The sequence below is a fragment of the Sinocyclocheilus grahami genome, unplaced genomic scaffold (genome assembly GCF_001515645.1).
Source record: "Sinocyclocheilus grahami isolate Dianchi unplaced genomic scaffold, SAMN03320097.WGS_v1.1 scaffold220.1, whole genome shotgun sequence".
Taxonomy (NCBI): domain Eukaryota; kingdom Metazoa; phylum Chordata; class Actinopteri; order Cypriniformes; family Cyprinidae; genus Sinocyclocheilus; species Sinocyclocheilus grahami.
Window position 1 is genome coordinate 220,908 of NW_015505399.1, and position 13,006 is coordinate 233,913.

General features: G+C 38.1%; 1 protein-coding gene across 1 annotated transcript in view; it reads right to left on the reverse strand.

Moving 5' to 3' along the window:
* Positions 1-13,006, reverse strand: part of LOC107596541 (unconventional myosin-X-like) — a 72,889-nt gene that overhangs the window by 34,656 nt on the left and 25,227 nt on the right. Inside the window, exons 3-10 of the mRNA XM_016287296.1 lie at positions 5,828-5,986; positions 4,562-4,749; positions 3,217-3,351; positions 2,995-3,133; positions 2,802-2,886; positions 2,588-2,694; positions 1,816-1,945; positions 640-758 (exon numbers count right to left, since the gene is read on the reverse strand). Of these exons, the coding sequence (XP_016142782.1) occupies positions 640-758; positions 1,816-1,945; positions 2,588-2,694; positions 2,802-2,886; positions 2,995-3,133; positions 3,217-3,351; positions 4,562-4,749; positions 5,828-5,986 (1,062 nt within the window). The remainder of the gene's footprint in view (positions 1-639; positions 759-1,815; positions 1,946-2,587; positions 2,695-2,801; positions 2,887-2,994; positions 3,134-3,216; positions 3,352-4,561; positions 4,750-5,827; positions 5,987-13,006) is intronic.

A 13,006-nucleotide genomic window follows, 5' to 3' on the forward strand; every position in this document is an offset into this window, starting at 1 on the left:
CCAGCCTCCCCCCCCCCCCCCCCCCTTTCCCCTCATCGGTCTTGCTCTCTTTCATAAACCAGTTTTAAATAAAAAAAACATCAAACCTTTGATTTTGGTTCTTTTGCGGAAAAGAGGAATTTTGAAAGCTACATCGACTCTTTCTTGCGTTTACCGTGCATATTTGTGTAATAGACTGCCCCCATTAGGCGGCTGCTAACCGCTGTCTCCACACTCAGCCTCTATTGTGTTTCTTCTCATGAGATCTTTATCACCGAGTTATTATAGCAGGAATCCGAGGGGACAAAAAAACAGGAAATGGTACCAAGTCACGCAAAGACGCTTTCTACACAGGCGTATGGGTGTGAGCATGTTTTTAATGACAGTCTGTCAGTAAATCTGGGGTGAGTCTGGGGATGCAGGGAAACATGTGTCTGGACACACTGAGGGCACAGCACAGACATGCCACGACATGATACAACATGACGGTTAAAGCAAACAAACCAAAAAATACTTTTTGAAAGCACTGCCCAAACTTATGCCAAAATGTAAATAAACCAGATTTAAATAGGCAAATACATTGATATATCTTATTTCTAGACAGACATGCCGGTGCACTATACAAAATCACAAGAAAGGATGGATGTCCTGGTTCCTTACCTGTTCCACAGTGAGAGGTGAGCAGATCTCTTCTCCTCTCAGGATCATGGACCGCTGTGTCAGAACCTCAGACAGCTGAAAGGAGTCGAGTCCCAGCAGATCACTGACGACACTGACCACTGTCATTCAAATAAACACAACGTATAAGCCTTCACAATGTGGAAAGTGGATATTATATATTTGAAAGTCAATTTTCCATCATATGATATGCAAACGTGTTACACATATTCAACAGTCTACCTAACATCTGATTGTGTAATATATGTACATTAATTTCTTATTAAATTTCAAATATTAAGACTGTAATGTAATGGCTGGTGCATTATTTAACTATAGTGCAAATTGACCAGTTACATTTACAGGTGCATCTCAATAAATTAGAATGTCGTGGAAAAGTTAATTTATTTCAGCAATTCAACTCAAATTGTGAAACTCGTGTATTAAATAAATTCAATGCACACAGACTGAAGTAGTTTAAGTCTTTGGTTCTTTTAATTGTCAACAAATTAGAATACTTCATAAGAAGATTCCAGATATTCAAATAGTTGCATCACGGCCAAATATTGTCCTATCCTAACAAACCATACATCAATGGAAAGCTTATTTATTCAGCCGTACACCTCAATTAAAAAAAAAATTCCCCTTATGACTGGTTTTGTGGCCCAGGGTCACATATTATAATTATTTCTGAAGGATCATGAAACACTGAAAACTGGAGTAAAATTCAGTTTTGCCATCACAGGAATAAATTACATTTTAAAATATATTGAAATAGTAATTAACCACCTATTTTAAATTGTAGTAATAACCTCTCAATTCATTGTTGTGACTGCATGGAAATATGCAACCAGTAGATTTGAGTAATTGATGACAGAATAAAAAACTTTTTTTAATGAATCAACAGTCTTTTGGAACTGCTCCAGCATTAAGACGGGTTAGTGAGTCATCCATATGAAGTGCAGTTATCAAAGTGAATTCTGACATGTTGTAGCATGCCTCTACACGCTCTACTCAGTGAAAGTCTTTACTCTTAGCTCCTGGCAGATAAAATATAGGCTGATATTGTGTGCCAGGACTACAGGCGGTATTTAATAGATCCTTCGACTAAGATAACTATTAAAAAGGCATGTATAACACACTAGCTATGCTTCTGACAAATGCTGATTTGCCTCGAACCTCCTTTAGTGGTAATCTGAGCACCCCCTGCAGTCATGAACTCGATGTTGCCGATCTGTAAGACCCCAGAGAGCAGCTTGAAGACATCACAGATCTCTTCCTCTGTGAATTCCATCACCTTCAATGCTTCCTACAGCCATTAAACAGAAGAATATTTATTTGACATATTTTATTTGAATATTTTGACAGATACAGCTTATATTGACTTCTTAAGGGAAAGAGAGGAGGAAATGGGATCTGGACACATTATGCTTACTATGATCACAGAGGTCATTCTTACTTGACCAATAGATATGAATAAAAAAAACTCTGAATAACTGGAGTTTCATTATTTCTACCTAATTCCTTCTGAACAAGTTACAGATAAGAGATGATGTGGTGCCCTCTAGTGGACATTTATTAAAGCCCAATTGCATGGCATTAAAGGGTTAGTTCACCCAAAAATGAAAATTAGACTGTGCCCCCCCTCCCTTCAGACGAACATCCTAGGTGTATATGACTTTCTTCTTTCAGACAAATCCAGTTGGAGTTATATGACTTAATATAACTCCAACTGGATTTGTCTGAAAGAAGAAAGTCATATACACCAAGGATGCCTCGGGGGTGAGTAAAACACAGCCTAATTTTCATTTTTGGGTGAACTAACCCTTTAAAGAGACCAAATTTGACATTTCTGTCATTTACTCTCTTTCATGTTGTTCCATGTGCTTTTCATGAGAAAAGCAACTGTTTTAGAGTCGAGAATGTCGTCAAACATACAGTATTGACTCACCATCACACTATCATAGAGGTGCTTGTCATCCAGGCTTCTGTCTTTCACACAGCCGGACTGGCTGAGGTAATGATACGCCTCAGGGGAATCAGCCAGCATGTACATTTCTGATGGAAAGAACACAGCGTTAATAAGGTAAGGTTCAGCTTGCGTAAAGGTGAAGTGTGTAATGCCTGTGCCTCCAAAACATAATGAAATAATGTTAAAATCTCACCTCTGTGCTCATACTTAGCACCTGACAACAATGCATAGAAAATATGGTAGTTCCTCTCTCCCGGATTCTGCCGCACAACTCGATTCTGGAATGTAATGACATTTTTAAAACACAAAGCATTTAATACAACTGCTTAAATGCATGGCTATAAACAATTCTAATTAAAAGAAAGAAAAAAAAACATAGAAGATACCTTTTCAAGTAAATAATCAATAATACAGCCACCCTGGATATTTCCACTCTGAGAAAAGTGAAGCTGAATGAACTTGCCAAAGCGACTGGAGTTGTTGTTGTAAACAGTTTTTGCATTTCCAAATGCCTCCATTATTGGACTGGAGTGAAAGAGAAAGAATGGGTGTTAAAATGGAAAGAGATACGACAACATGTGCAAGAACAGTGATAGAGCATGTATGACCTGCTCTGTACGATGGCCTGCTCTACTTTGGTGGTCCTCTCTGAGAGCGGAGAGCCTGTGGAGTTCTGACTCATGACGGACAGGAACTTCAGCAGCAGTTTGGTGCTCTCTGTCTTCCCAGCACCACTCTCTCCACTGAGAATACATACACATTAAGCATGAACATAAAACACTGAGAATACATACACATTTTGTCTGTGGTTATTTGTGTGTTTTTGAAAGAAGTCTATTATGCTCACCAAGGCTTCATTTATTTGATTAAAAATACAGTAAAACAGTCATTAAAATAATTACAGCTGTTGTATTTGAATTTATTTCTGTGATGGTAATGCAGATTTTTCAGCATCATTCCTCCAGTCTTCAGTGTCACATGATCCTTCAGAAATCATTCTAATATGCTGATTTGCTGCTCAAGAAACATTTATTATTATCATTGTTGAAATCAGTTGAGCTGAGGGATTTTTTTATTGTGTCAAGATACTTTGAAAAATAGAAAGTTCAAAAGTATTTATTTCAAATATGAATATTTTATAAAAATAAATGTCTTTGCTGTCACTTTGAATCAATTTAACCTATCCCTGCTAAATAAAATGAATAAATTCTTTCAAAAGAAAATCTTACTGACCCCAAACTTTTAAATGGTATTAATAAATGAATACAAATGGTATCACTCAATACAGACAAAAACCCTACATTTAGTAATATATGCTCCTGAATGGTGAATGACGGTGAATTCCTTCACAACATTTATTTTAGCCAAACTTTGTAAATTACTGAGGAAGTGCACAGTGGCTGGTGGCTCAAATATTCCTCTCCACTTCCTGTGAAATTATATAGTTATGTATACTTGTTCTATGTGCAGTTCCCTTACAACTATGCAATCCCTCACAATACTATTAACTCTCTACAATTTAAGCTTTTGATTAATATGGCCAAATACAATGTGAAGAACACTTCACACAGCGCTATTAGGCAATTGGAACAAACCCACAATCATTCCAAGTGCTCACTTCAGAGGTCTTCTGATTCCAAGCTGCCACTAAGCAAATAAAAGTGGCCTCTGACTGCCAAGAAGAGTTATGCAATAAACCTTGCAGTATAAATCAAACATAATCCATTTCTAGATTCACTCTGATTGGATTACAGTCCTATGGAATTGCAGATGACCAAAACACCCATGCACATCAGTCATCTTGTGTGCATTTGAAAAGCACAAATCACCAGCAGTAGTGAGCTTTATATGAAGAGGATCTGATTAACTGTCTATTAAAATTACAAATGAATTCCATTCCAATCTGATAATAATGCCTTTAAATTAAGCAACTTAAAACTAGCAGGGCGTTACCTGATGAGCACACACTGACTGTCATGTCTCTTCCACAGACAGCTGTAACACTCATTGGCCACAGCAAAGATGTGTGGAGGTAGTTCACCCAGGTGATGTCTGCTGTACATATCCACTGCCTCGGCGTCATACAGACCTGGTATCTGCTTATAAGGGTTCACAGTCGCCAGGATGGAGCCAATGTTGGTCTGCAAGGTAGAATGAATGACATTGAGAACATACAAGCTTGATCTTACACTGTTTGATGTTTAACATGGAGTGTTCAGCCTTGGAAAAAATCATCCATTAAAGTATTTTGTTTTATATCATTAATGGTTCAAAAAAAAATTCTCATAAACATATCTAGCATCACATGGATTCTACACACTACAGATTTCAACACAACTCAAATGCCTGTAATTTCCAAAGTTCTACAAATCCACCGACAACTGCATGATCAACTGTTAAAAATGTTTGGCTTATGTAATAATGCTTTTAGCAACCAATGTTTAACATGATATGATAATTCCAATATATGTTCAAATTCGTTTTGACAATTTAGGAAATAGTAAAGTAAAATGATAATAGAAACTGTCAATGCATACGAATGATAAACAAAAAATTCTAAATTATTTCCATAAAGTATGAATTCTAATTAGTTTCAGACAGATACAATTATCATCAGATGAAATACAGATTAGAAGACCATGTCATTTTATTTTTTCAAAAAATTTGGTAAGACCAAAAATACCACTAGCTGTTTTTTTGTGAAGGAAAAAACAAAATGGATACCCATCAATAATTTAATTTATGCTTACAGTTATTGAAACATGGGAAATTCTGCACAGCATTAAGCTCAGATTAAACATCATTAAGGTTCATAGAACAAAGTTCTTTTGAGGCACAAGACCTCTCAAAGCACAGACTGTTCCATTGTTTACATGAAAACAATGCACATTCCAAATTCCCATTTGAATGTAATGAAGAGAATTAGTGTGTGTGTCTGTGGACCTACTTAACCATATTTTGGAGACACATCTGTACCCAGAAGTGTGACCTAATTCTGATAAACCCTCTTTTTGGGGACAGTACTCACTTGTAAAAAAATAAAATAAAAATTATAGTAATTCAAGTTTAGTTTTTTTGTTTTAATTTAAAAAATGCAGAACGTTTTCTGTTAGGGTTAGGGTGTGGATTAAGCTGCAGTGTTTATAACCAGCTATACATAAAAACAAGAGAAGTCTATGCATGCCTATTTAGTTTATTTTTTTTTTTTATGAAACTTACATAAATGAGGTCCTTCTGGTATCGCAGGAAGAGGTTGTGCATGATGGCGGCCTCATGTAACTCGGCCAGAGTGGACATGTCTTCCACTCCACTGATGCTGGTGGGATGCATGGGGAAAACCTTGAGCCTGTTCACCTCACCCTGATCCAGAGTTATCACCTTCAACACACAACAAACGCTGTCATCACAGGAACAACTGTGAACATTACTTTTAAGTGTTTTCAGATTAACCAGAAAGTGTACAGTTCAGTGAACACATGATTGACATAACTAAATATGCATTCCCAAATGGCAGATCAGAAATCCGAAGTGTGAAGAAATTAGGTGTGATTTATGCTGCTATGAATCAACAGTGCGCTCAGGCAGGGCTCATTTACAGCAGTGTATGTGTGGGCCTGTAGCTTGTTTTACTAATGCGTCCGGACCTGCTCCATCTCTCAGCCAAGTTGTTTCACATTCCTGAAACCATACCCCCCATGACATCCTCACAGCGCTCCTCTCACTTTCACTGTCCTGAGCACTTCTTCCACGACCTGTCCTCAGAAATCCTTGGACATGCTACATTATGTGAGATCACAAGGCTGACGTCTCCCTTACACATCCCATTTGAAATGGTTCTCTTTTTTCTACCTAACTGACATTGAGGATTTCATTTATTTGCTGAATCATACAGACATTATCTAGTGTATCTGTCATTTTACACTCATTTATAAGCAACCCATACACTGAGGTTTGCCTTAAGGTTATATACGCAAATATCTGGGCTACATAAATCCTCAAGTAAATGTCCAAATAATTGTTCATATTATATCAGAATAGAAATTTATGAGCAGATACCAGTGAATGCTGGATTAGGCTACAGACGAAGAGATAATGATATCCATTTTCACATGAAAGACATATAAACAGTCTACCAGACAGCAAAAGTCGGATATTTAGGTGGAAAAAGTGTAATTATTGGAGCTTGCTAAAGTGTTGTTTATATTTAAGGTTCATATTTGTGACCCTGGAGCACAAAACCAGTCATAAGTAGCATGGCTATATTTGTAGCAATAGCCAACAATACACTGTATGGGTCAAAATGATTGATTTTTCTTTTATGTCAAAAATCATTAGGATATTAAGATCACGTTCCATGAAGATATTTTGTACATTTCCTACCGTAAATATATATAAACTTAATTTATGATTAGTAATATGCATTGCTAAGAACTTCATTTGGACAACTTTAAAGGTGATTTTCTCAGTATTTAGATTTGTTTTGCACCCTCAGATTCCAGATTTTCAAATAGTTGCATCTCGGCCAAATATGGTCCTATCCTAAACAAATCTCAGTTTCGAAAAATTTACCCTTATGACTGGTTTTGTGGTCCGGGGTCACATTTAAACTTAGGGGAAAAAATAGTATTTAACTGTGGCACTTGTTCAGCACCGTTTCTGCTCAGTGTTGTTATTGTTAACTAAAACTAAAAATATTAAAAATATTTTTTTGTTAAATGAAATAAAACTGAAATAAAATAAAATATAAATATTAGACCATTAAACCAAAAACGTTTACCTTTTAAAAATGTTTTACCTCAGCAACTAAATGAAATTAAATAAATTCTAAAATGTATCAATAAGTCCTAAAATTACTAAAACTAAAAGCCTAATAAATAGCTAAAAATAGAAATATATAATATAATAATATAATAGAAAAGCTAATTAGAAATACAGATAAACATAAAAAACATTAAATACTAAAACAAAATTAAATTAAAAACTTAAAAGATAAAGTAATAAATATAAAAAAATTAAATAAAGATAATTATTTTTAAATATAGAAAATATTTTTTTAAATATCTATATTCCTTAAATTTGTGTTAAATGTGTTGGATGTGTTTTTATTGTAACTGAGATGGCTAATAAATCCATTAGCAAAAGTGGCACTAAAATTGAATGATGTCATACAATAATGATCTTATCATTGTGGCTCGTCAGGTCTGTCTCCAGACAGATGAGCTTAATTGATCAGACATGACAGGAAGGAAATAGCACTTTGACAGAATACCCACCCCCATCTGAGCTAATGTGATCTATATGGAGATACGACACGCAAAATCAATGTGTCGTAACACCTGAGGCTCTGTTTACCAAATAAGTGTTGCGGGTGTGAATCTGTGAACAAGTTTCATCACCAGTTCACTCTAGGAAGCACTACTATAATGATCCATTCAAGTATAATGAAGTCATTGTTGCAAAAGCAGAGCAGCTCATAGCTGTGTGAATGTGTCTCAAAGTTTATGTTATCGCTGTGTGACGCCTCGACTTTAAAACCAGACCAGGAATCTGCTGTCTATGGGTCATTTCTCAACACAGCAGGCTGCCAGACGCACTCCAGGTCAAAGTTCACACACAAAATACAAGAGTTCGAGCCATATGATCCACTAGCAAACATCCAGCACAGAGGTCAAAGATGTTTAAGCAATAAAACTTTCCCGCTAAGACACAAATTCCCCAAATTCCTGTTCATGAGATGCTCGCTCCCACCGCTAAGGCCAAACAAACAGCCTGGAGGTTGGAATAACACTCGGTAACATGACAATAAATGTGTCTCAACCAAACATTCACAGGAGGAGGTGAGAGGCAGGGCTGTCATTACGGGAGGGTGAGCAGCAAAATGGGCCCTGAGGTTGACTTAAGAGTATGGGCAGTGGACCATCCATAAAAATGGTTTAAAATTAATTCAATCAACCGCCCTAATTATAGGGTCTCCTAAATAGTTAGTCCACCTAAATAAAAAAAATTTCACCAAAAAAAAAAAAATTTTTTTTAAAAACCTAAGAAAACTAAATGAAAACATTTTAATTCTAATAAATAAAGGAAAATGTAACTAAAAAATAAACTAAAACAAAATTTAGTTTTTTTTTTTTTTTTTTACAACATTTTGACTCCAAAATTAAAAGAAAAAACAAATATACCATAAAGATTTTATATACTATATTATATACTATATTTAAAAAAAAAAAAATGTCACTATAGTAATAAACTTCATTAGATAACTAGATACCTGCTACTATTACTAAAACTATAACAACTCTGTTTTTAAATTTTATGCAAATATATTTATTTACTATTTTTTTTATGTAATATATATCTAATATATAAACCGCCATTCAAAAGTTTGGGGTCAATAACTTAACTAAAATAAATAACAATAAAAAAAAAACTTTCATTAAGCAAGGATGCATTAAACTAATCAAATGTTACAGCAAAGACATTTATAATGTCACAGGTGATTTCTATTTCAAATATATGCTGTTCTTTCTATTGATCAAAGAATCTTGAAAAAAAAAAGATGTATCAGGGTTTCCACACAAATATTAAACTACACAAATGTTTTCAAACCAAATTCACATTTTAGAATGATTCTGAAGGATCATGTGACACTGAATACTTGAGTAATGATGCTGAAAATTCAGTTTGCCAATAAAATTAATTTTAAAATATACTGAAATAGAAAACAATTATTAATTAATTAACCATTTATAATATGACATAAAAAATGTCATAATTTCACAATATTACTGTCACACCCCATAGGACTTTTGTTGTGTTTTCATTCCTAATGTGTTCTGTGTAACCTAATTTCCCCTCATGTCTGATTATTGTCATTTGGTTCAGGTGTGTATCATTAATTACCCTCATCAGCCCTCCTATTTAAGTTATGTTCAGTTCACTGTTTGTCGTTTATTCTACAACGTCCCTATGTGTGCTCCTATATGTTCTGTCCTGGCTTTACCCTTGTGTGGATTTATTAAAGACTGTTTGCATTGCTCATCATCTTCCTCGTGCGTTTCATTCCACCGTAGCATGACAGGAGACCGGACCTAGAAATAGAAGTACCCAGAGAGAGAAGTACCCATGGTGTTTTCCCTGTTTATTTTTTCGTTTTTGTCAGTTTTTGTTTTTTGTCATGGATTATTATGCCTCCCAACTCATCTCCATTGCCCATGCTAACCCTGACCTGCTTGACTTCGCCAGGGACTTCAGTGTTTTCGCCGCGTCCTGCCCATTTGACAATGAAACACTGAAGTCTCTGTTCTGGATCGGGGCGAATCTTCACCACGCCATCGACCCCCCCCCAGACACCACTGGACTGAGTTAGAGGGAGACCATCATCCGGTGTCTGGGGAGCGTCAACCCCCGATCCGGAACACAGCCAGACCCAGAGCCCAGCCCACCATCACCCCGCTGCGCGGAGCAAGAGCCTGAGCCCACTGCTGACGGAGAGCCAGTGCCCGCCGCGACCGACGAGCCATCACCAGAGAAAGAGATAGAGCTGAGGATCGCCTCGGAGCCAGAGCCTGTCACGTCAGACCAGGTGTGAGAACCGCTGTAGCCTCCTACAGTGCTCGCCACGGGGGAGAGCACCATGGTCAGCGAGAGTGCGGAGGGAAGCTCCGCTCACTGCACCATGGCTGAGGGTGAGCCGAGCTCAGTGGATTTTAATTTGTATATATATGCAGACATGCCCGCTCTTTTCTCGCCTTCGTCTGAACTCTCTGTCTGCCCTGAACAGTCTGCCCATCCCGAACTGTCTATCTGTCCTGAAACGACCATGGTAGTCGTTCACCTGTTGCTGGCACTCACGGTGCTGGAAGTGGCCTTATGGTGTGTGTGGGCAACACACACCGTTCCTAAGCCTCGTGAACATCCTGAACTCCTGCCCAGCCTCCCTCTCCCAACACCCAACACTGTACCAGTCCTCACCATCGCCACCGCTGTCTCCTGACAGCCCCTCAGCTCACTCCACTCCTCCGGCTACACCTCGTCCATCCGTCCCTCTGGCTCTGTCAGGCTACTCCTTACCTCCGGCTCCACCTTGGTCCTCTGTCGCTCTGGCTCCACCGCGACCTTCCGGATCCCCACCTTCGCCTCGATCGCCATGGCTCCTCCCTCCGTCGGCTCCACCGAGTGCTACCATCATGGTTGTGGCCTGGGTCCCGCCTGGCTCCTCCAAGTCCATCCTGTCTCCTCCCTGGCTCCTCCCTCCATCTGATCCGCCCTGGACTCCGTTCATCATCCTCCTTCCGGGTGTCCGTCCTCCGCCCAAATTTCCTCCAGCATTGTCTTTCTGCCAGCCCTTTGCCATCCCCTGTCACCATCCCATATCCACTCCTTTGTCCTCCTCCGAAGTCCCCCTCCGTCCCTCCCTTTGCTCCTGCGGCGCAAGGTCGCACCTTCCGGGAAGGGGGCGAACTATCACACCCCATTGGACTTTTGTTGTGTTTTCATTCCTAATGTGTTCTGTGTGACCTAGTTTTCCCTCATGTCTGATTGTCATTTGGTTCAGGTGTGTATCATTAATTACCCTAATCAGCCCTCCTATTTAAGTTGTGCTCCGTTCACTGTTTGTCGTCCGGTCGACTACGTCCCTAAAGCAGTTTGCATTGCTCATCATCTTCCTTGTGCGTTTTATTCCACTGTAGAGTGACAATGACTGTTTTTACTGTTTTTTTTGGGGGGGGGGGGGTTTATCAAATAAATGCAGACTTGGTGAGCATAAGAGACTTTTTTTTCAAAAACATTTAAAAAAAATCTTACCAACTCCAACTGTTATAACTTGAGCTACATTCAAATGAGGCCCTTATGTCTGACAATTTGGCTCTCAAAGCAACATCTCATATGTGTCATCTCATTGTCCTCTGCTTCTGTGGCATCTCACTGATGTCAGGCAATATGTCTTATGATCATGTAACACAATTAGAGGAACATGACAACTGACCGAGCAGCATGGCTGCTACAAAGTAAACAGTGAACAGGGAAAATGGCCTACAGCGCAGGTGAACATTTAAAACATTATGGAAGCTATCATACAAGAAAATACCAATGCTGTCGTTTGTTCTATGCTTATTCTAAAGCAACAATAACAGACCACATGCTACAAAACACAACTAAATTGTCATTATATTTGTGAGAATATTTCAAGACAGCAGTAGAGTGTACTTAACGTCTATGATCATCTATTCACCCCAGGTTATAGTGGCCTGCTGTGCTCAGCAAATTGACACATGGCAGGGAGTCAGCTTGTCATAGTGCCATTTGCACATTACAGGCATTCAGACAGGACAATGGGTGTCAGTGTTGACAGTGTGCCAGGAAATGGGAACATCACCTCTGGTTGCTAAGCAATGGACCAGCCCTGGGAGTACTGGGAATCCTGATGATGAGATCATCAATAAAACATGAGGAAAAAACAACCACTGCAGTCAGTTTGAAAAATGATGCACTGTACTAGATAAATAAATGGAATTTCCTGGAATTATTATTTGTGTTTCAGTATGCAATCACTGGAAAGACACTAATTTTCCAGTGGTTTAGCGGAACTGCTTCCATTGTCCATGCAGGTTTATCTCTTTTCCTCAGCAGCAATACTTCCTCAGTGATTATGCATTAGGAATTATAGTGAATCTTCATTTCATTTTGCATGACTTGCATGATAAATTACAAATTCCTTCCTGTAAGTATTGTACACTTCAAGTCCTAGCATTCAATAAATGCTTTCATGGTTTTCCAAACACTAAGTACACAACATCAATGCACTTGCGTGAGCACTAACACACTCCCCTAAACGTGCATGTGCATGTGAAGCCATCTGCTAAATCCATTGATCTAGAGTTATTAAGCACACAATCAATGTTTTCCTAATGTGGCCTTTTCACCGAGGGCAGCGCCGCTGACTGATGCACCATTGTGACTAAAACAAAGCACATAAAAAAGTACTATCTGAGAGAATTAATAAATATAAACTCTACAGTGCATATTGGAAGGACTGTGTTCAAACTAAGCACAGATAATTTTATGATGTAATTAAAATATACTAATAGTAAATATACTATTATAGTATATAAAACATACTACTAAATAAAATGAATAAATTCTAATATAACTCAGCCTTTTGTGTATATAATTCAAATGATTAGTTTTTAAGTGAAGGTCTGTAATTAAAAGAGTAATGCATATTTGTTTCTTTGCTCTTCCGTGCAAGTGTGCTGCATGAGGCTTTGTGTTTGAAAGACCACACCCTGCTGTATTATTGAGCATGGCCTATATGAATATGCATGATGTGGGTGGGGTCTGGAGGACAGAGATGGCCCAGTAGTGAGCAGACACATGGAGGCCAGCTGAAATGGCTAT